At 39.9% G+C, this 20,905-nt stretch overlaps 1 protein-coding gene across 1 annotated transcript; it reads left to right on the forward strand.

Moving 5' to 3' along the window:
• The first annotated feature begins 3,938 nt into the window (after nt 1-3,938).
• Nucleotides 3,939-20,074, forward strand: LOC145394089 (small ribosomal subunit protein eS28). The gene is made up of 3 exons (XM_080268061.1): nt 3,939-4,001; nt 11,119-11,325; nt 20,028-20,074. The coding sequence occupies exons 1-2, from the start codon at nt 3,975-3,977 to the stop codon at nt 11,287-11,289; spliced, it is 198 nt and encodes a 65-aa protein (XP_080124187.1). The 5' UTR covers nt 3,939-3,974; the 3' UTR covers nt 11,290-11,325; nt 20,028-20,074.
• The last annotated feature ends 831 nt before the right edge of the window (nt 20,075-20,905 follow it).

Here is a 20,905-nt window from a genome sequence, read left to right on the forward strand (position 1 = left end):
GGCTTATGTAAGCAACAACGAAACAGAAACAAGCTAAGAACAGTGTTCACGAGTGCGGGTGTTTCAATGTGGCGGCCAGTTACACGCTCGCTGCGGAGATAGCCCGTCCATACTATTGTTTTTTTTTTTTTTTTTTTTTTTTTTTTTTTTTTAATAACAGAACGGAGGAAGGAAAAACAAATGGAGAAAAAAAAATAATCCATACACCAGATTACTGGTGTCCTCTGTTCATAAAATATCTGTAACAGTTAGACTTGAAGAGTTGTAGGTTGAAATTTGGAGGAAAACAACTCTGGGGAAGCGAGTTCCAGAGAGATGCAGTTCGGGGAATGAAAGAATTCTGATAGGCAGAAGTTCTGCAATATGGTTGAGTGACATTCCAGTCATGAGCGCTACCAGATGCCCGTGTAGCACGAGGGAAGGCATGGAGAGGTGGCACCATGGACGCAACTTCGTCTGAGCATTTGCCAAAAAAATATCTGTAAAATAATGCAAGGGAGGCAACATTCCTTCTTACTTGCAGGGAGGTAGTTTATATGTAATGGCAGGGTTGTTAATGATTCTAACAGCTTTATTCTGAATTTTGTCTAGTTGCCTTAATGCAACCTCTCCACAACCATTCCACAAGGGTGAGCAATATTCAAGCTGAGAGCGCACATGACTCTTATAAATTATAGCTAACTGCTCATCGGCGAAGAAGTTACGGACTCTGTACAATAATCCAAGTTTCTTTGTGGCGGTTTTTTCAAGTGATCTGACATGAGTGGTCCAGCTGAGGGCACTGTTAGTGAGACACCAAGAATTTCAATACTTTTGGAGATGGGAATATTAGTAGCACTGAAGGTAATGTACCAGGTCTGGCAATATCTGTCTATTGGTAAACTGTATATATTTAGTTTTACTAGCATTAAAAGAGACAAGGTTGTTTTGTCCCCATTCACTGATTGTAGATAGATCTTCATTTATGGAGATGGCTGTATTGAGTTGAGAGGTAGAGATATTAGACTTTGTAAATGGATGTCTGAGTGTGAATGAACTATGTAGTGTTGAGTCATCTGCATATGAGTGAATGGGATTGTGAGTGACAGATAAGAGATCATTAATATGAACCAGAAATAGGGTTGGCGCCAGAACTGATCCCTGCGGCACGCCGGTGTTAATTGAGTGGAAATTCGAATATACATCATCTACTTTTACTCTTATTTTCCTGTCACTAAGATAAGAAGAAATCAAAGGAACAAAAGACGTTAGTCCATAGCAAGGGAGTTTGGACAGCAGGGAACGGTGCCATACTCTGTCGAAAGCTTTAGAGATATCAAGAGCTACTGCATGAGTTTCTCCAAAAAGATCAATTGATTGATGGATGGTATGAGTTAAGAGATTGAGTATGTCAATGGTGGATCTTTCGTGGCGAAAACCGTATTGTCTATCATTAATTAAGTTGTTGGATTCAAGATGTTTAACAATATGCTTATTAATTAAAGTTTCAAATACCTTACCAAGAGAAGATGTGATAGCTATTGGTCTGTAATTGGAGGGGTCAGACGAACTTCCTTTCTTCGGAACTGGGTGGATATTGGCTTCTTTCCATGAATTTGGGAATAAAGCAAGTACGTATGCATAGTCTGAATAATTTAGCTAGGACAGAGGCAAGTTCAGGGGAACACTTTTTCAAAACAATTGGCGGAATTCCATCTGGACCTGGAGCTTTGTTGGTAGGTAAATTGTCTAGGATGGATTTTACAAATCTTGTCTGTATTTTAAGTGGGGCAATTTCTGGAGAATCAAGTTCCAGTACTGAGACATTCTGGCTGGTATCATCTATGGTAGAGTTTCTTGCAAAGGTACTAGCAAAGATATCTGCTTTCCCACGTGGGTCATTTGTAATATTGCCATCTGAAGATTTTAGTGGGGGAATGGAAGATGACTTGTTAAAGTTATTATTGAAAGAATTAAGAGTTGACCAGAATATTCTATTGTCATTAGGGTTGTTAAGTAGTTTTGATGCTTGCTTTTGAAGAAAGTTTGATTTGGATAGATTTAATACAGCTTTTGCATGATTTCTAGCAATTTTAAATTGGGAGAGTGATTCAGGTGTTTTTATATGCTAATGACTTTTGGGCTGTTGCTCTGGCACAATTGCCATCAAACCATTTTGGAGAGTTTGATCTTTTAGTGAATTGTTGACTTGGTATGAATAAATCCATACCAGCTAGTATTAAGTCACAAATGTGGGACTGGGTAGAATTGGGATCACTAGAGAAGAAAGACTGCCATGGAACATCAGCAAGATAATTTCTAAATCCATCCCAGTCTGCCCTGTCAAAGTGCCATCGGGTCACCCTGACAGGTTCGGAATGGGGAGGTGTAGGAGGGTTAACTAATGAGGCTTTGATGAGATTGTGGTCAGAGGATCCAAGTGGTGACAGTACCTCTATCCTGTATTGATCTGGATTATTTGTCAAGAATAAATCCAAGAGATGGGCATTATGGTCAGGGTTATCAGGTATTCTGGTTGGTTGCTTTACCAACTGGGTGAGATTAAACGATTCCGCAAATAGCTCGCATTCTAGACCAGCGTCGTCAGTCCGGGCAGAATGCAATAGCCATTCAACATTGTGTATGTTAAAATCACCCAAAATGGTAATTTCATTGCCAAGGGCAAGGTCAAGGTTACTCAACTGAGTGGATATGGAATCAAATACACTGGGTTCCGAAGAAGCATTGGGGGAACGATAAACTACACAGATATATTTGGTAATGTTTTGGCAATTTAATTTATATAATGAGTAATCAAAACTGGATGAAGTGAAGTTTAAAATAGTATCAACTGCATATTGGGATTTGATATAACAACAGGTGCCGCCCTTGTTTCGAAAGTTTGTAAGGAGATGGTAACCGGGAAAACAAAATGGAGATATATCGGTAGAGGGTGAGATTTGTGGTTCTGTGAGGAAAAGGGCCAAAGGGGATATGGACTGAAGGAAAAATGAACTGAGTTTAAATTCGTGGTAAGGCCGCGGATGTTGGTAAAGAATAAGGCCACACCGTCACCTCTTCGCCGACGAGTTTTTCCGGAAATAGCAACAGTCGCTGCTGGCACAGTCGCTTGATAGCGACCGGGAGGACCCTGTGCCTCCAGCCCTACCCTGCCGGTGGTGGCAATCCGAGATACCACCTCATTTGATTGTGAGATTGCAGCGGCCATTACTAAAGATGTGAATAGAAGGTGTGATATGTTATGCGCATGTAGTGTGGTGTAGACAGTTGAAGGTAGAGGTATCATGAGAGCATGCTGGCCTACTCTCTGTGTAAATGAATTCACTGAAAATGTTCAGAAAAGGGAGATGGTCAGGATCAAGTCCTGAGGGCTGGTGAAACGGGAGCTCCAGCTCTCCCTATCACCAGCTTGCCATCAACCTCGGGAGTACTGCCCTGTTCGACTGGTGCTACAGTCTAGAGCTCAGTGACTGAAACCAAGGAGTCCGAGACACATGCATATTATACTAGTAACTGACAGTTGTGAGATTATAAAAGTAAATTATGTTAGTTAAGCTACCAGTATTTTGGAGAAAAAAATCTTATACATAGGTGTCTTTCAAAGAGGTGGTACCAATACACATTAAAATGTGGGGGATTCATTAGCATCTTCAGCCCAGACTGGTGAGTTTCCCTACTTTACTGCCACATCTTACCTGACTGATAAGATTTATTGTTGTTGTGAAAGGTACAGAGTACTTTTGAAGAGCCCGCCGTAACTTAACAAAAAAAAATTTCTTGCCTACATTTTATGAATCTGGCGAACTTGCCGTAGTTTTTTGTTGACAGAACAAGAATTTAAACGATTAAACTCAGAAACACATATGAAAATTCCAGCTGGTGGAAAGTACGGGCGGTATATAATGACCAGCTATGTCGATACGAAACTTCCAGTAATATTGGCTCTCTTGCACGTTGGACGTCGTAGTGTAAACATGGATAAGCCAGTGAAACTTGCTCGTGTGAGTTAAATTTTGCAGTTGTTTTGTGTTAATGGTGTAAGTTTACTCGCCATTCGTTTATTCTTGCCATTTCAGAACACGTATTAGTATATATAAGGCTAATAATACCTTTGATATACCGCTGAACAATGTTGGCTTTCCTCGTGTTCAGGCATTTTGAGCCTTATTTCCGTTATTGTATTTTATGTCGTACGGGAATTTCATCGAAGTGCACAGAACGGCAGCCAGAAAATATATGAAACCACAAAAATAAAAGGGGTAGCCTTGTCGAACTGTCGTTAGAGAATACTGTTGAAGAAACAAAGATATTATTGTTACAGTATGTTATATAGGTCAATTTTTACACATACCTCATGCGATTTTCGACTTTTCGTTAATATTGTCTAGTAGATTCGGTTATTCTAAGAATCTTTTCTTCTATGACATTTCGCACGGAAATTGATGATAAACAAGAAACAGAAAACACTCAGTTTGGATGCCTGTTACCACGTGAAACGTCCTGTTTTTACAACTAAAGGAAATTAACCTACATATAATCTATAAAAATTCCTAACCTATCAAAATTACCTAACCTAACATGTAGAGAGGTGTATGGTATGCAGAAGGTCTACTGGGCCTTGAGAGCAGGCTGTGAAGCCTATGCCCAGAGTTGAACACACACACACACACACACACACACACAAAAAAAAAAAAAAAAAAAAATAGAAGCTTACCTTACCCAGTATCCTCGTCTTCATCGAGGATGAATTTCATTGGCTAACATAATGCACGCTCGTCTGTGATTGGCGGAAATAAGTCACTTGTAACTTGTTTATTATCAATTTCCAAGAGAAATGTCATAGAAGAAAAGATTCTTAGAATGACCGAATCAACTAGAAAATGTTAACGAAAGGTCAAAAATTGCGTGAGGTATACGTGTAAAGTTTTACCGTTACATATACCAGTATATATATATATATATATATATATATATATATATATATATATATATATATCTATCTATTGCCAGATGCCTCAATCCCGTTTGGGGTGGCCACAAACAAATCGCCTCCAAGTCACCATGTCCCCCGCCATTTCACTGCCCTGCTCCCAACTCACACCCCTCTCTCTCATATACCTCTCCACCCCATCCCTCCATCTCATCCTCGGCCTCCACCTCACTCACATACACTCACTTTGTCAGTCTTTCACCCTCCATCCTCTCCACATGGCCAAACCACCTCAGTGTGTTCCTCATAATGCTTCCTATCACATCCACATCCACACCACAACGCTCATTTATATCCTCATTCATCAGCCTGTCTCTCCATGTGACTCCACAGGCTCCTCATAAATAACTCATTTCCACTGCTCTCACTCTTGACTTGTGTCCTTCCAACAACGTCCAAGCTTCACTTCCATACGTTAGAGTTGGTATCACAATACTGTCATGTGGTAACTTTTTCACTTCCATGCTCACTTCCCTGTTTCTTATCACTGCCTTCCAAGAACCAGTAACCTTTCTTCCCTGCTGTACCCTTTCAGGCACTTCACCCTCCAAACCTCCATCCTTACTCATCACACTACCCAAGTACTTAAACATACTCACATTTTCCAATTCCTCACCATCCAACCTCGCTGTACATTCACTGACTTCACCTCTCTCAAAGACCATCACTTTACTCTTCCCTACATTCACCTTTAGATTCCGTTTCTTACACACTCTCCCAAACTCATCCACCAAGCCTTGCAGCTCCCCTTCTTCTTCACTCAACAACACAGTATCATCTGCAAACAACAGTACAGGGAGTTTCCAAACACTATCCTCTCTCACCAGGGCCACTCCAACATCCACTACCCTACCTTGTACCTCTTTCATTACCCCATCCATGTACAGATTGAACAACCATGGAGACACGACACATCCCTGTTTCAACCCAACTTTCAAAGAGAAAAATTCACTTAGTTCACCATCCACAGGCACTGCAGCCTTCGCACCATTGTACATACTCTTCACAGCATTCAACAACTTCCCATCTACTCCATATATTCTTAACACTTTTCACAATCCTTGTCTATCCACCCTGTCATATGCTTTCTCCAAATCCATGAAAGCCGCATACAACTTCTTTCCCCTCTCTAGAAGATTTTCCACTAAAGATTTAAGAATGAATATCTGATCTACACAACCTCTTCCCTTCCTAAAGACTCCCTGTTCTTCTCCAACTAATTTCTCTGTTCTTTCTCTAACTCTGTCAGTAAGTATCCTACCATACACTTTTCCTATTATACTAAGAAGACAAATGCCCCTATGATTACCACACACTTCTTTTTCCCCTTTTCCTTTGTACAAGGGAATAATTATACCTGGCTTCCAATCCTCTGGGACTCTACCTTCCTCTCAGGCCAATCTACACATCTTCCACATCCATTCTACTATCATCTCTCCCCCATGCTTCAGCATTTCACCACACACTCCATCAATTCCTGGGGCTTTCCTCAATTTAACTTTCTTCATTGCTTCCACAATTTCTGTCCTACTGATTTCTTCCTGTCTTCTCAGCTCCCTCCTTCTCCCAGCCATTCCCCAGCCACTTATACTCGCATTACTTCCATCCTGTACAGTATATTCAACAATTCCTTAAAGTGTTCTCTCCATCTGCTCACTTTTTCTCCCTTCTGCACTAGTAATCTACCATTTTTATCTTTCACTCCCCTGCTAACTTCACTTCCACCCCGCCTTACTCTTTTCACCTTTCCAGAACATTTTCTTACGGTCCCTCCACTTTACACTCAAATTCCTTCCAAATTCCTCATCCACTCTCTTCTTACTCTCTCTTACTAATCTTTTCACCTCTCTCTTTCTTTCTATATATAACTCTCTCTTCCGCCTCTCAACTTCTTCCACTCCCCTATTTCTCATCTATTCATTGTATGCTTTCTTCTTTTGTGCCACAGCCTGTCTCACCTCTTCAGTCCACCACGCTGTTCCTTGCACCCCCCTCCGTCTTCTCTTCCTTCCACACACCACATCACATGCTGCACATATTTCTTCTGTAAATATCCTACACACACCTTCCACGTCTCCCGTCTGCTCCAATTAATATTTGCCCAATCGTTCCTCCACTTCTCTCTTATACTCTGCCTTTTTCTCATCCTCTTGTAACCTTTCCACTCTCCTTGCAACTACTTCTTCCTCTCGTCTTTCCCTTCTTCTGTTCCTCCATCTTACTTGAATCCTAATTCTGGCCACCACCAAGTAGTGGTCAGAAAGTCCACTCCCCCAACCTCTATAAGCTCTTGCATCCATTACACATCTTCGCATCCTTTCATCCACACACACATAATCATTGCCTTCTTTTCATTCAGTTCACCACCCACCCCTCTCATCACTCGCCATGTATACCTGTGGATTATTTTATGCCGGAAGAGGGTATTGGCTATCACCAACCCCCTTCCAGCACAAATGTCCACTAATGCACTCCCATTCTCATCTATCTCAGCAGGCACACCCCACTCACCAACTATTCCATCCACCTTCACATTCCCAACTTTACCATTCATATCACTGATCAAAAACACTCTCTCATTCTTTCCAAACTTTTCCATGCACACTTCTACATTTGTCCAGAACTCTTCTCTCACTCTTCTAGCATGATCTTGTGTTGGCGCATACACACACACAATCGCCCACATTTGTATTCCAACTTTCAACTTTACCCACACAATCCTTGACCCAACTGATCCATACTGTCTTATGCTCTTCTTCCATCTTTTACTCACAACTATACATACTCCTTCCTTTGCCCTCTCATTCTCACCTACTCCTGCACATATACCCTAGCCATACTCCAATAGCATTTATGATACACCAAGTCGCCAACAATGCATCTCCTATTTCTCTTTGGGACATAGTATGAGGAATGTTCATTAAACAGAAACACTAAACTCATTAAATTTAAAGATAAAAATCTCTGTATGTACGGAGCATATATATATATATATATATATATATATATATATATATATATATATAATGGAAAATGTGGTAAAACAAAACTACAGCAATGTAGAGATCCAATCTAGGGTTGGGCCGATTAATCGACAAATAAGCAGCCTAATTGGCCTGTTAACTGGTTAATCGGGGCTGATTAGTTGAAGAAGCTTATTTCCGCCTTTTGTACTAACCTGCTTAATGTATTGTCAGTTTGTGAGTATGGTGATGTTACCAAAATTGTGATACCCTCTCCAAAGCATTTATTTCAAGCAAGTTGTTATACTGTACAGATGAATACTAGTAGTGTCAGCCCACATTGTGGCATTGTGCAGTACATGCCAGATACCACTGTTTGAAATAATTGTAACTCATCTCTGTATGTACAGAGCATTCAATGAAAACACAGTTTGTTAGCATACCTGGTTATCATCAGAAAACATTTTTATCTTTAAATTTAATGAGTTTAGTGTTTCTGTTTAATGAGCATTCCTCATGCTTTGTCCCAAAGAGAAATAGGAGATGCATTGTTGGCGACTTGGTGTATCATAAATGTTATTGGTGTGTCATGTTTTCTTGGAAGTGTATGTTCCAGTAAACTCATATACAGTATATGTGTAATTTAAAATTACAATCTAAACATGTATGTTTCTTACTGGAAGTAAAAATCAAGAGTATTATTTAGAGCAAACACACATTATATTAAGATCCCAGACTAAGAAGTTAGTAGAGGGCTTGAGAGATCAATGCATTTTCAGTACACTACCATTTCTGGTAGCATTTAGGGTCACCACAAGAACAAGAAAAATGGCAAGTTCTAACAAATTACAACCAGGATGCACAGAACGAGATGTTGCAACAAAGCAAAAGTAGACTATAGAAGAGTGGCAAATGACTAAAACTATTTACTCTCCATACAGGAGATGGCAGTTGGGCAGTAAACAAAGTCGAAAGTGACATTAGGATGATGTCTTTAACTTTGTGTTACCAATGATTTCATGAAGATTAATCGCATTTAAAATTTCTTATTAATTGGCTGATTAATTGGTATTGGCCAATTATTGACTACTGATTAATCAGTAATCAGCAAAATTCCATATCAGCCCAACTCTGTTTCAATCTGTTTTCTTATAGACCCACATTCTTAAATTAGGACAAACTGCAGGAGAGCTCCCATTAACAGACAATGAAAATTTCATGATGGATTATCTTTCATAATTGTAAATTCATTTATGACTATCTTTCATAATTGTAAATTCATTTATGACACCTAGATCTATCTATCTGTCTATCGCCAGACACCATAATCCCGAAAGGGGTGGCCATTTGACTCCGAGTTATTTGTTTTACAGGGAGGGGCACTAACCCTCCACCAACCCACTTGTTGGCAAGTGGTTTGGTTATATGGTTACCACCCAGCATTGTAAATGGTTTCTTGGCTTACAGGAAACCATTTGGCATGTCACTTGATGTAAAGCCACCTGTAAAGGAAAGAAAAGCAATAGGAAATGACAGGAAAGGTGGGAGAAATAGGAAGAGAGGAGGGCAGGCACAGAAAAAGAATGATAAAGGCTAAGGAAGAAGTAGGCAGCACTACATCAAGTGAGTGGATGATGTGCTGCCCACTTCTTCCTTAGCCTTTATCATTCTTTTTCTGTGCCTGCCCTCCTCTTTCCCTATTTCTCCCATCTGTCCTGTCACTTCTTATTGCTTTTCTTTCCTTTACAGGTGGCTTTATAGTACATTGAGTGACAAGGCAAATGGTTTCCTGTAAGCCAAGAAACCATTTTCAACGTAGGTGGTAACCATATAACCAAACCATACGTGCTTCCTACGTGCCAACAAGTGGGTTGGTGAATGGTTAGTGCCCCTCCCTGTAAAACAAATTACTCAAAGTGAAATGGCCACGCCTTACAGGATTATGACATCTGGCAATAGACAGATAGATAGATAGATCTAGGTGTCATAAATGAATTTACAATTATGAAAGATAATCCATCATACTGTACTGTGAGAATATAATTTATATTAATAAATTCTGTGTAATTCATTCATGGCACCCAAATTCTGCAAAAACAGCATGTTACTCTAGAGGACGCAGTTGGGTTTGATGACATTGGTGGTGGCATTCAGCTAGGCAGTGAGTCAGTTCAGACCCAAAACTCATTTGTCCCCTAGTTGTTCAAGTTAGATTAGATTAAATTAAGGTTTGGTTGTATTAGGTTAGGTTATATTATACTAGATTGTTAGTAGGGGTAAACGAATAGTGATGGATTGACGTTGAAGCCAAATTAACCAAAAAGTCCGACATGGTGAATGTGTACTTGCCAGTTTGCCTGTATAACTGGTGGTTTTGTAGATGATTTCAAAATAAAAAAAATTGCAATTTTTTTAAAGCTATCACAATGATAATTACTATAGCTGTCTTCCCATTTCCATCATCCATTCACAGAAGACCCGCCAACGTGTAAAAATACCCCAGCTAATACCAGTACACCAGTCCTGTTTGAGACAGCCCTAGCATGTTTTCAATATGGACAGTGGGTGTTAGTGCTAAAGTGGTGATGTGGTGTGTTGGAGGACTACTGGCCCTTGGGATAGGACATGAAGCCTTTGACCAGAGTCGGATGCATTAAAAAAAAAAAAAAAATGTAGTGCTCCCTACTTTTATCATCACCTTTATTATTCTTTTTGTGTACAGTATATGCCCTCCACTCTTCCCATATCCCATCTTTGCTGTCACTTTTATTACTCTTCTTTCCCTTTCAGGTGGATTTACATTGAGTGAGCCAGAAAACCATTAACAATAATGGGTGGAAACTTTATTACCAACCCAGTGTTATGTATCTGTCAACAAGTGGGTTGATGGAAGGTTGGTGTCCCTCCACATAGAACAACTTAATCAAAGTCAAACAGCCGCCCCATAAGGGATTATGGCGTCTGGCTACAGACAGACAGTTTATTGAGATAGAAATACAATTGTAAATTTTATGCTTGGGAGCTCCCCTGCTGTTTCACCAAAAATATATACATATATACCGATATATATATATATATATATATATATTCTCTCTCTCTCACATCCTGATAATTAATATACTGTATAGTACAGTATTAGTAATAAATACAAGTATTTTCTTACAGGTGACAAAGGTGTTGGGCCGCACAGGGTCACAGGGCCAGTGTACACAGGTGAGGGTGGAGTTCCTTGATGAGTCCCACCGCTCCATCATCCGCAATGTGAAGGGTCCTGTGAGAGAAGGGGACATCCTCACCCTTCTCGAATCTGAACGTGAAGCCAGAAGACTCCGGTGAAACTATGGCATCCCTTCTCTTATAGCTATATATCAGGTCAGTTTGGGGAGATTCCTTGGTGCCATATTGTTGCTGGTAATATAATTTTTATCATCTTCATTAGCATCTTCCTTTTATATGTTGCTTCTGGTTATATCAAAGCACTGTATCGTTGCCATTACTATTTAGCTGTATTATCATAGTATGTCATATGTTTTTTATATTTAGCTTTATTATCATAGTATACTGTACATCATATATTTTATATACCAGTACCAGTATATAGGGTAAAATGGGGTAATTTCACCGTGAACAGTAGTTTTTGCTAAATACAAACCACCACATATCGAATATTGACATTTTATTGCTTTATCTATACACTCATCCGTAACCTATAATAATTTTTGTTGAATAAATGAACTTGGCCCATGCCACTGATTTTTAACCCCTAGAGTCTGCAGATCTCCAGGCCTGACTGTCAGTCCAGCTGCATAAATGTATCAATTTTTCAGCATTCACCTTGGTCAGATTTTCTCTTACTGATTTGAAGAAGTTGAATTTACACACCTGAAAATGCCAAGCTCAGTCTCATAGGCCGAATGGTTACCACACAATCGACCGTCAAATATTATAATAGTTACCCATCATGTCTGAACGAAAATAGGAAAATTTTGACATACACCTATTTTTTGCCACATAACCTTACAAAAATCACCCAGATCAGTATGAAACATGTGCCCAGGCATGAAACAAGCTGTATGAGTGTGCATAATAAAAGAGGGAAAAAATTACTTTTGCATGCAAGATAAAAATACTGTATATCGATTCATACCTTAAGTAGATCATTCAGCAAGATAAATATTAATACATATATTGAAATATATAAATGAAGAAAAAGTATTATGATAATACAGGTATAACTAAATAAAATAACAAAAAAAATTAATAGCTTGTTGTTTAAAAATGTTAGGTCTGTTTATCTATGTATTGCCAAATGCCTCAATGCCATAAGGGGTGGCCACAAACTAATTGCCTCCATGTCACCCAGTCCAGTGTCACTTCACTTCCTTGCTCCCAGCTCACACTCCCCTCTCTCATATACCTCTTCCTCCATCCCTCCATCTCATCCTTGGCCTCCCCTCCCCTCTCCCCCACTCTTCCTTACTCACATACATTCTTCTTGTCAGTCTCTCGCTCTCCATATTTTCTGTCCTCCTTGTCTCTGACTCCAGCTTCCCCAGTCTCCCCAGATCCTAGTGAGTTTTTTCCTAGTTATCATTTTATATGTTAAATGATATGTGGGGATGACTAAAATATGCTCTTTACATCTTAAGGCAGTGTTTTGTTGTATAGTATCATTTATAAAGGCTGCAACATGCTTGCATGCATCGGCTTTGGTCATCTAATGATGGCTCACCACTTTGCTGGATCTCTGGCAGCCTCACTGTTTAGTCCAGTAACCCTGAGGTCACACAATGACCTCGTCTCTGAGCTTTTTTGGACTGCCTCTCGCAGAACTACCCCTGACATTCACACTTCTCATTTTCTGCACCCAATAGACAAGTTTCCTGTCAAAATTTGTTCTAAGTAAGGTTCTTGTATAGGAAAAAAATATGCAGAAAATTACTATGTCAACCATTTTTTCCAAAAAAAAAATTGAGCAGATACATGTGATAATACCAGATAAAGTAGCTGAATAATCACATGACTCTGAAATGGCTCTGATACATCGTGGCGTCACTACTCTCTGAGGCAGCATAGTCGACTTTGTTTACGTTTAGCCTGCATACACTGTGCTTATTTCTGACCTTATAGAATGCCCAGTGACAAGAGGAATAATTGCTACTGTTTTGTTCCAATGTGTAAGTGCACTGACAAATGCACACCAGGGAAATTATTCCTGTATACCAGCCAATAACAGTAAACAAAAGCAGTGGTGGCTGGCTGCTCGTTGAAAGTTCCCAGTGCTGGAATGCAGTCTTTACTGTTGTGAATATATTATTTTCTTCTCCATATACATTAGGTTCATGTACACCAAATTATCTGAAATGTGTCATAAAACTGTTCATAATTTAGCTGTTAATAGAATATTAGGATGTATAGGAAAAAGTGCTAAGGTTGGTGAGTGTTTCTACTGTAGGTTGCCAACACGTCTTGACAGACTTCTATTTTTGCACAAATGTCGATTTAATGTGCAGATAAATGTAATTGTATGTTAAAATAATGTTTATAAAAAGTAGAAGTCTGCCAAGGCAAGTTGTTGAGCCAAAGAAAAAACACTTCTGCTAATTTTAGCTCATTTTTGCTGTGATATACTGTGTATGCATATATATATATATATATATATATATATATATATATATAATTTATTTATTTATTTATTTTTTATTTATTTTTTTTAAATAAAAATCTTACCAGATTTTAGATAATTAGGTGTGTATGAACCTATATGGTGATAAAATCTATAACATTTACCAATTAAAAGTGCTGATTCGGTAAATGATCACCGATTCAGTATTTCGTCACACTCTCCTGAAGGTACTTTACAGCAAAGTTCAGAGTCACTCACTGAAATTGTTCTTTCAGAAAACTAATAATGAAGAGGTCAAATATTAAATATGAGCATAATACCAATATAGACTCATACAACTGATACTGTACGCTGTAAGCTACTTCTAGTCTATTTCACCACAGTTTACTTACCTAACAGGTACCATCCATTTACACCATGGTAAGTATTTCTTCACAACATACCTGAAGAGGGTAGTTTGGATCTATGGTGGCCATGTCGGTAAATATCTTGACAACTATTATTGCTGTTATTGGTAAAGTACTGTGTGATGGACTGGAGCGTCGTCTGCAGTTTGAATACTGATGTCATCGCCAGTATGGCTGCTGCTTTCCTACAGCTGCAGAGAATTAAAGTTATCATGTCTTGATCAGTGCAACTGATTAATTAAATTAAAAGATATATATATATATATATCTCTACCATAAGCTTCTAAGTACATGGCAGAGTGCTCTTGCCATGTTTACCCAGAACCGGCAACACGTCTATTGTCATCCTCCATCCTTTCCACATGCCCAAGCCATCTCAGTCTACCCTCCCTCATCACCACCAGTACACTTCAGTCCCATCCTTCCTCTCAACTCTTCAATTGTAAACCTAGTGCCCCCCCCAGGCTTCCTCATGGCAGACATTAAAATTTCTTCAGGTGATGTATTTTCTGCTATCACTGGCTTCAATACTAACAAGGTATATGGACCTGATTAGGTCCCTCCTGTTGTTCTCAAGAACTGTGCTTCTGTGCTTACACTTTTTCAACTTGTACCTTTCCTTCTTGCTGGAAGTTTGCACTCATTCAGCATGTCCCAAAGAAGGGTGACCATTCCCAACCCTCTATCACCCAGTTGCTTTGACATCCTGTATCTCAAATGTTTTTGAGTCTATTGTTAACAGAAAAGTTTTAAATCATCTTTCCTATCACAGCCTTCTTTCTGATCATCAGTATAGGTTCCATCAGGGACGCTCTACTGGCAGTCTTCTCACCTACCATTCAGACTCATGGTCATCCTCCTTTCAGGACTTTGGTGAAAGCTTTGCCATTGCACTTGACATCTCAAAGGCTTTTGATCGAGTCTGGCATATATCTTTAATTTCCAAACTGCCCTCTTATGGTTTCTCTCCTTCTATCTGTACCTCCATCTATAGCTTCCTTTCTGGTCATTCTATAGCTGCTGTTGTAGACGGCCTCAATCCTTCTCCTAGATTTGTTCCTCAGGGCTGTGTCCTATCACCAACTCTCGTCCTCTTATTTATCAGCGACCTTCTGAGCTGTACAGGTAACCCTATCCATCCATATGCTGATGATTCCACTCTTCACCTTTCCATTCGTTTCTCGCAACATCCATCAGCAGTTACTTCAACAAGGGATGAAGTTATGGCACACTTAATGTTTGACTTGGGTAAAAGTACTCTTGTTTTTAATGCATCAAAGACTCAGTTCTTGCACCTAGCAACCCGACAAAATCTTCCACAGGAGTACCCACTAATGTTTAATAATATCCAGCTCAAACCTGCATCATCCTTAAACATACTTAAGGTTTCATTTTTTTAGGATTTATCTTGGAAAGATCATATTACATCTCGTATAAAATCTGCCTCCAAGAGATTAGGTGTGCTAAGCTGACTCTGTACCTTCTTTACCGCTGCACAATTGTTGACTTTACAATATACACAGGTTTTATTCGCCCATGTAGAGTACAACTCTCATGTTTGGGGAGGCCTCCCACATACAGCTCTTCTTAACAGGGTGGAGTAAAAGGCATTTCATCTCATTAACTCGGCTCCTCTTACTGGCTCCCCTCAACCTCTGTCTCTTCGCCGCACTGTTGCATCTTTATCTCTTTTCTGTCACTGCTTCAGTGGTCACTGCTCCTCTGAATTGTCTGTCTGCATCCCTCCACCTACGACGGGTGTGTAGCACCTGTTAAGCAACACACTCTCATTCCTTTTCTGTCCAGCTCTCTAATGCAAGAGTTAACTGTTACTCCCAGTCCTTCATTAACCCCTACACCGCGGGCTTGTTTACCAATGACTTGCGTGTCCCGCGGGGTTATTTGGGCTCCGACAGACTCTCAAAAAATATTTGCCAAAAATCAGTTATTAGTCCTAGAATAATAAAATTACATATGCTTATGGCACATACCTTCACCTTTCTCCTGGAATGATTGTTGAGCCTTCGTCGGTAACCGTAGGACTTGTGGAGACCTCTGAAGTAGGGTAACGAAGTCTCCACTTTACACTTCCCGACAACCCGTAATATGATTACCACAGCCAAATACAAACACTATAAACACTATTCTACAATTTTCAAGTAGTTTGGGATCCATACTCAAAAAAAAAAAAAAATGAAAGCAATGGAAATTACGAGCGCGTCTGATCGTCTCACTGGCACTAGTTCGCTCTTGGTACTCTGTCATTTATTATTCATAAAACCCCTCACACTTTATATTTCTATTACTATATAACACTTATATATATCTACAGTCTTTATCCATAAGTTTCCTTCAGTAGTATTAGTTTATTGTCACTGTAGGGATTCAATTTCTTTCAGTAAAATACGTAGCATTCACTTTCTCGTCCTGTATACTGGCATTGAGAGTGAATGTCACTTTCATCTTCACTCTCATAACTCATAGCATTCAGACATGCTAGAGTGAAACTTTCACTTTCATTACTCCTAGGGTATATACAGTAATCACTCCAATATCCGGATCAATAGAGCCATCAGTAGGTTCGGATATTGGTTTTGTCCGGATATTGGGCCCCAGCTTATGGACTTGTACTTACGGACCCTAACACAGAGAAACACCTATACAACTCCCTCCGGACATGCATAGCACCTATTTAACACCCAAATCACACCAATAAGGCACATAAATGACTGAAATAAATGCAATAGACACATAAAATGTGGGTTTAGAAGTATGTTCATACATTAATAAACATTCTGGTACTTATGGACTCTAACCGAACCTAACCTAACCGAACCTAACCGAACTCTGAAAAACACATTCCTACAGCACATGCATGAGGTAAGTTTAGTATGGAAAGAAGTACAGTATGACACTTTCTGGTAAGTATAGTATGGGAAAAAATACAATATGAAACATTCTGGTAAATATAGTATGGAAAATAGTACAACATGAAACATTTTGGCTACTTACAGCAAGTCCCTGGCCACCTCGATGAATAACCGCCTCCTCTCGGACTCTGACAGTAAGAACGATTTCCTGAAGCACTTGCACTACACTCTTCCTGAAGTCTTGCACTGAACTTAGTCACTAACACACAGAAGTCCGTTCTTTTCACAGTGTTCACTTTAGTCCAAATAATGTTCCATTAAATTTAAGTGTTGCACATTAACTTTTCCCAAGCCATGGCGAAGAGCGTAGGTCTTGTCGCGGTGAGAGACAGGCGGGAAGTGGGGAGGATGCAGCGGCGCTCTATCGGACGTCGGAGGAATGACGAACCAAAACAATGCTCTCACGCGGCGCGCGCGGCAAGTTCAAATTACGGACGGCAAAAAATCGATTTTTTTTCCGATTTTTTTGGATTTTCGGACCATTTTGGGAATGTTTGATCCCAGGACGATAAGGTTCGGTTAGTGGGGATGTTCGGTTATTGGGCGTCCGGATATTAGAGGGATTACTGTACTCGTATTCTGATAATACTACTCATTTACATTTCTATTTACGTTCTCTATTTTAGTTACGTTATTTACATTTCTATTTTATTTTCACTGTGTTGTGCACTGTCACTTGAAATAACTTATAAAACTATTTTCCATTGTTCACGTATATTTACATTCATTACTTTCACTTGCTGTTTACACATTATTTACAATTCCACTTGCACTGTTTTACTCAATAGAAAGATCGTAGTCACTCTTTTATCAATTGTCAGCCCTTTACCTCTTTCCACACAAGGTTTAGTAGGGGGTAAAGGTCACAGGGCCATTTGCATGAGGGTGAAAAAAGGCCTTGAAGTCAGCAAGAAGAAACATACGTACCCTCGCTTCAGAAGATGAGAGTAAACTGATAACGGAGGGCCAGCGTGGAGGCCTGCTTAGGGGTTATTCAGAGTTACCAATATTAGTTCTTGAAACAGCTAAGTCTAGCACTGATATGATTGGCAGGAAATCTAGACAATACATTATAAATTTGGTAGTTCCAGGTGAATGTAAATATCACTTAGACTTCTCCCTTCCCTCCTTACATGTATATTTATTACGAAAATAGATTAGAGGCCTACTTAGGAGATATATATTCGGTGCTACCAATGTTAGATCTTGAAACAGCTTTGTCTAGCACTGAAATGATTGGCAGGAAATCTAGACAATACATTATAAATTAGGTAGTTCCAGGTGAATGTAAATATCACTTAGGCTTCTCCCTTCCCTCCTTACATGTATATTTATTACGAAAATAGATTATACGGCATATTTCAAGGGGAAAAAAACAGCGAAAATTAGCGAACGAGTGCACGTGAGGTGTTGTCAGGTGATAATTAGCCAATTCCAGGTGTATGGCACTCTCACTTACCTTATTTCTTTCTTGTATATATTATTTGGTATAAGAATAGGACATAGGGCTTATTTCAATGGATGAAATCAGTGAAAAATTCCAGGGAAGATTTACTTAGCGTAGCACGGCCGGGCAGGCGAGAGGATAGGGTAATGGAGGGGGGGTAGGGAGGGTAGTCAAGAACGGGGAGAAATGGCTAAATTGTCAACAATGGATGGGAGTACAGATGAGATTAGGAGTGCTGACTAGTGTTGGACATTGGCAGTACTGATAGATGATACAAGCCCCCACTTGGAAGCCCGGGTGAATTCAAAATAACACAGAATCACAAAAGCGACGCCCCGCGGTATGATCCCTTGCTCCCAAGCGTCACGAAAGTGACGCCCCGCGGTTAAGGAGTTAATGCAACAGGTCAGCTCTGGAACTGTCTCCCTCTGTCTGTATTTCTTACTTCCTGTGACCTCCAGTCTTTCAAATGCAGTGTGTCCAGGCATCTCAAAATTAATGGATCTTGAAATTGGCTCTCTGTTGTCTTGTTCTTGTTTTTTCACGGAAGGAACGGTTTGTGGGCTTCGGTCTTTGGTTCCTTCTTGCATTTAAAAAAAAAATCATTCCCATTGTTTTGTGCATGTGTGTGTTTGTTTTAATAGGAAGGTTGGTTTAATCTTGACACAGTAATGACAACCTAAAGCTGTGGTAAGAACCACATACTCCATGATTAACTTTAACTTCAGTATATAGTATGTCCTTTTATCTTGGCACAGATATGCTCCGATATAGCTGTTTGTGAATGTTAGCAGAGGAAGATTATGGAGGGGTGAGCCTTTGGATCCTTGTCAGTTCACTGCAAGGTTCCCTCATTATAGTCCCCCAAACATTTTTGTGGAAAGTAGCCATCCACTCAAAGTAATGGTACCTCCAGGTGACAAGCCAAATGATTTCCATTTGTCCAGGAAACCATTTAATGTGTTGCATGGTAACTGTGCAACTGAATATTTGCTGGGCTTTCTAGGTTAACTGGATGGGGCCCATGAGGATTTACCTCCTTGGGAGGGTTTGGGTCATAATACTGACATAATTCCACTTGGAGGTAAGGAAAGCTGGTCCCTCTTGCCTTAAATTTTGAGATGAAGTAGCCTGGCCTGGGGCCCATATACCTCTGTGACAGAACTGATTTGTTGATATCAGTGTTAGTGTTTCATATTACAGTAAATATAGCAAATTATACAAGTTTAAAGTTAGCTCTTGAAGTTTTGAGGAGGTTTTTTATCTCAGAAGCAATTTGTATATATGCTATATCCGATGAGACCAGTTTTTTTTATCCATTATTTTATAATAGACATTTGTATACATACAGGATGGGCCACAAACACTGGTCCAATAGAACCTCACCTGGTATTATCTTGTGTTGTGGGGATGGCTCAGTCTTCTGATATGGGCATGGGTATGGTAGTGGGAGCAGGAAATTTTATAATTGATGGAGGATAAAATGCATTGTTGACCGAGTTAGCTTTGCAATAAAGAAATCGCCAGGCAGAGTGGAGGAAGTATTATGTATGGGCCACCCTATGTTTCTGTGCATGCACATGTGCACAGACACACACTATAACTATCATGTAATGAGGCTGTAAGTTTAGATAAAATGTAATATTCTTGTTTTCTCTTTTCAGATTGCCCAAGGTGAAATCTCCAGAGACAAAATAAAGTGTTAAGGAGAGTCTTGATTTTTATTCTCCATGGGTCTAATAGTTACTGGTATTTTGTAGCATTATTTTCAGAAGGATGGTGAGGATATGGAGAATGTGAGTGCATTCAAGTACTTGGGTAGTGTGATGAGTAAGGATGGAACTTTGGGGGATGAAGTACGTGAAAGGGTACAGCAGGGAAGAAAGGTTGTTGGTACACTGAAAGCCGTGATGAGAAATAGGGAGGTGAGTATGGAAGTTAAGAAGTCACTGCATGATGGTATTGTGATCCCTACCCTGACGTATGGAAGCGAGGCGTGGACCTTGCAAGAGGGGAACAAGTCAAGAGTGAGAGCAGTGGAAATGAGTTACTTGAGAGGAGCACGTGGAGGGACAGGTTGACGAATGAAGAAGTGAAGGAACGTTGTGGGGTAGATGCGGATGTGGTTGAAAAGATTAGGAGAAATACACTGAGGTGGTTTGGACATTTGGAGAGAATGGAGGATGAGAGACTGACTAAGAGGGTGTATGTAGGTGAGGTGGAGGGAGGGAGAGGGAAGGGTAGACTGAGGATGAGGTGGAGGGATGGAGTTGAGAGGTATATGAGGGAGGGGGGGGTGAGTTGGGGGGAGGGGAGTCAAATGGTGGGTGACAGAGTGACTTGGAGGCGTTTTGTCTGCGGCCACCCTTTGCGGGATTAGGGCGTCGGGCTATAGATAGATAGATTTTCAGAAGGCCATTTGCTGCAGAACACTGGAGAAAAGTCACTGTGGGGTAGACAACACAGTATTGATATACATACACACTTCCAGAGTCACCCATGTTATTCTGTATCGTGCATGTTTTTACAGACCAGATTTTAT

The sequence above is a fragment of the Coenobita brevimanus genome, chromosome 26 (assembly GCF_032717465.1).
Source record: "Coenobita brevimanus isolate Jiangsu-jjx chromosome 26, ASM3271746v2, whole genome shotgun sequence".
In the NCBI taxonomy this organism is placed as follows: Eukaryota; Metazoa; Arthropoda; class Malacostraca; order Decapoda; family Coenobitidae; genus Coenobita; species Coenobita brevimanus.

Excerpts from the sequence above, each read along its gene's own strand:
- LOC145394089 (XM_080268061.1), top strand. The coding sequence starts at position 3,975 with ATGGATAAGCCAGTGAAACTTGCTCGT. Across the intron at positions 4,002-11,118 it reads AGCCAGTGAAACTTGCTCGT|GTGACAAAGGTGTTGGGCCG; the intron begins GTGAGTTAAATT and ends ATTTTCTTACAG.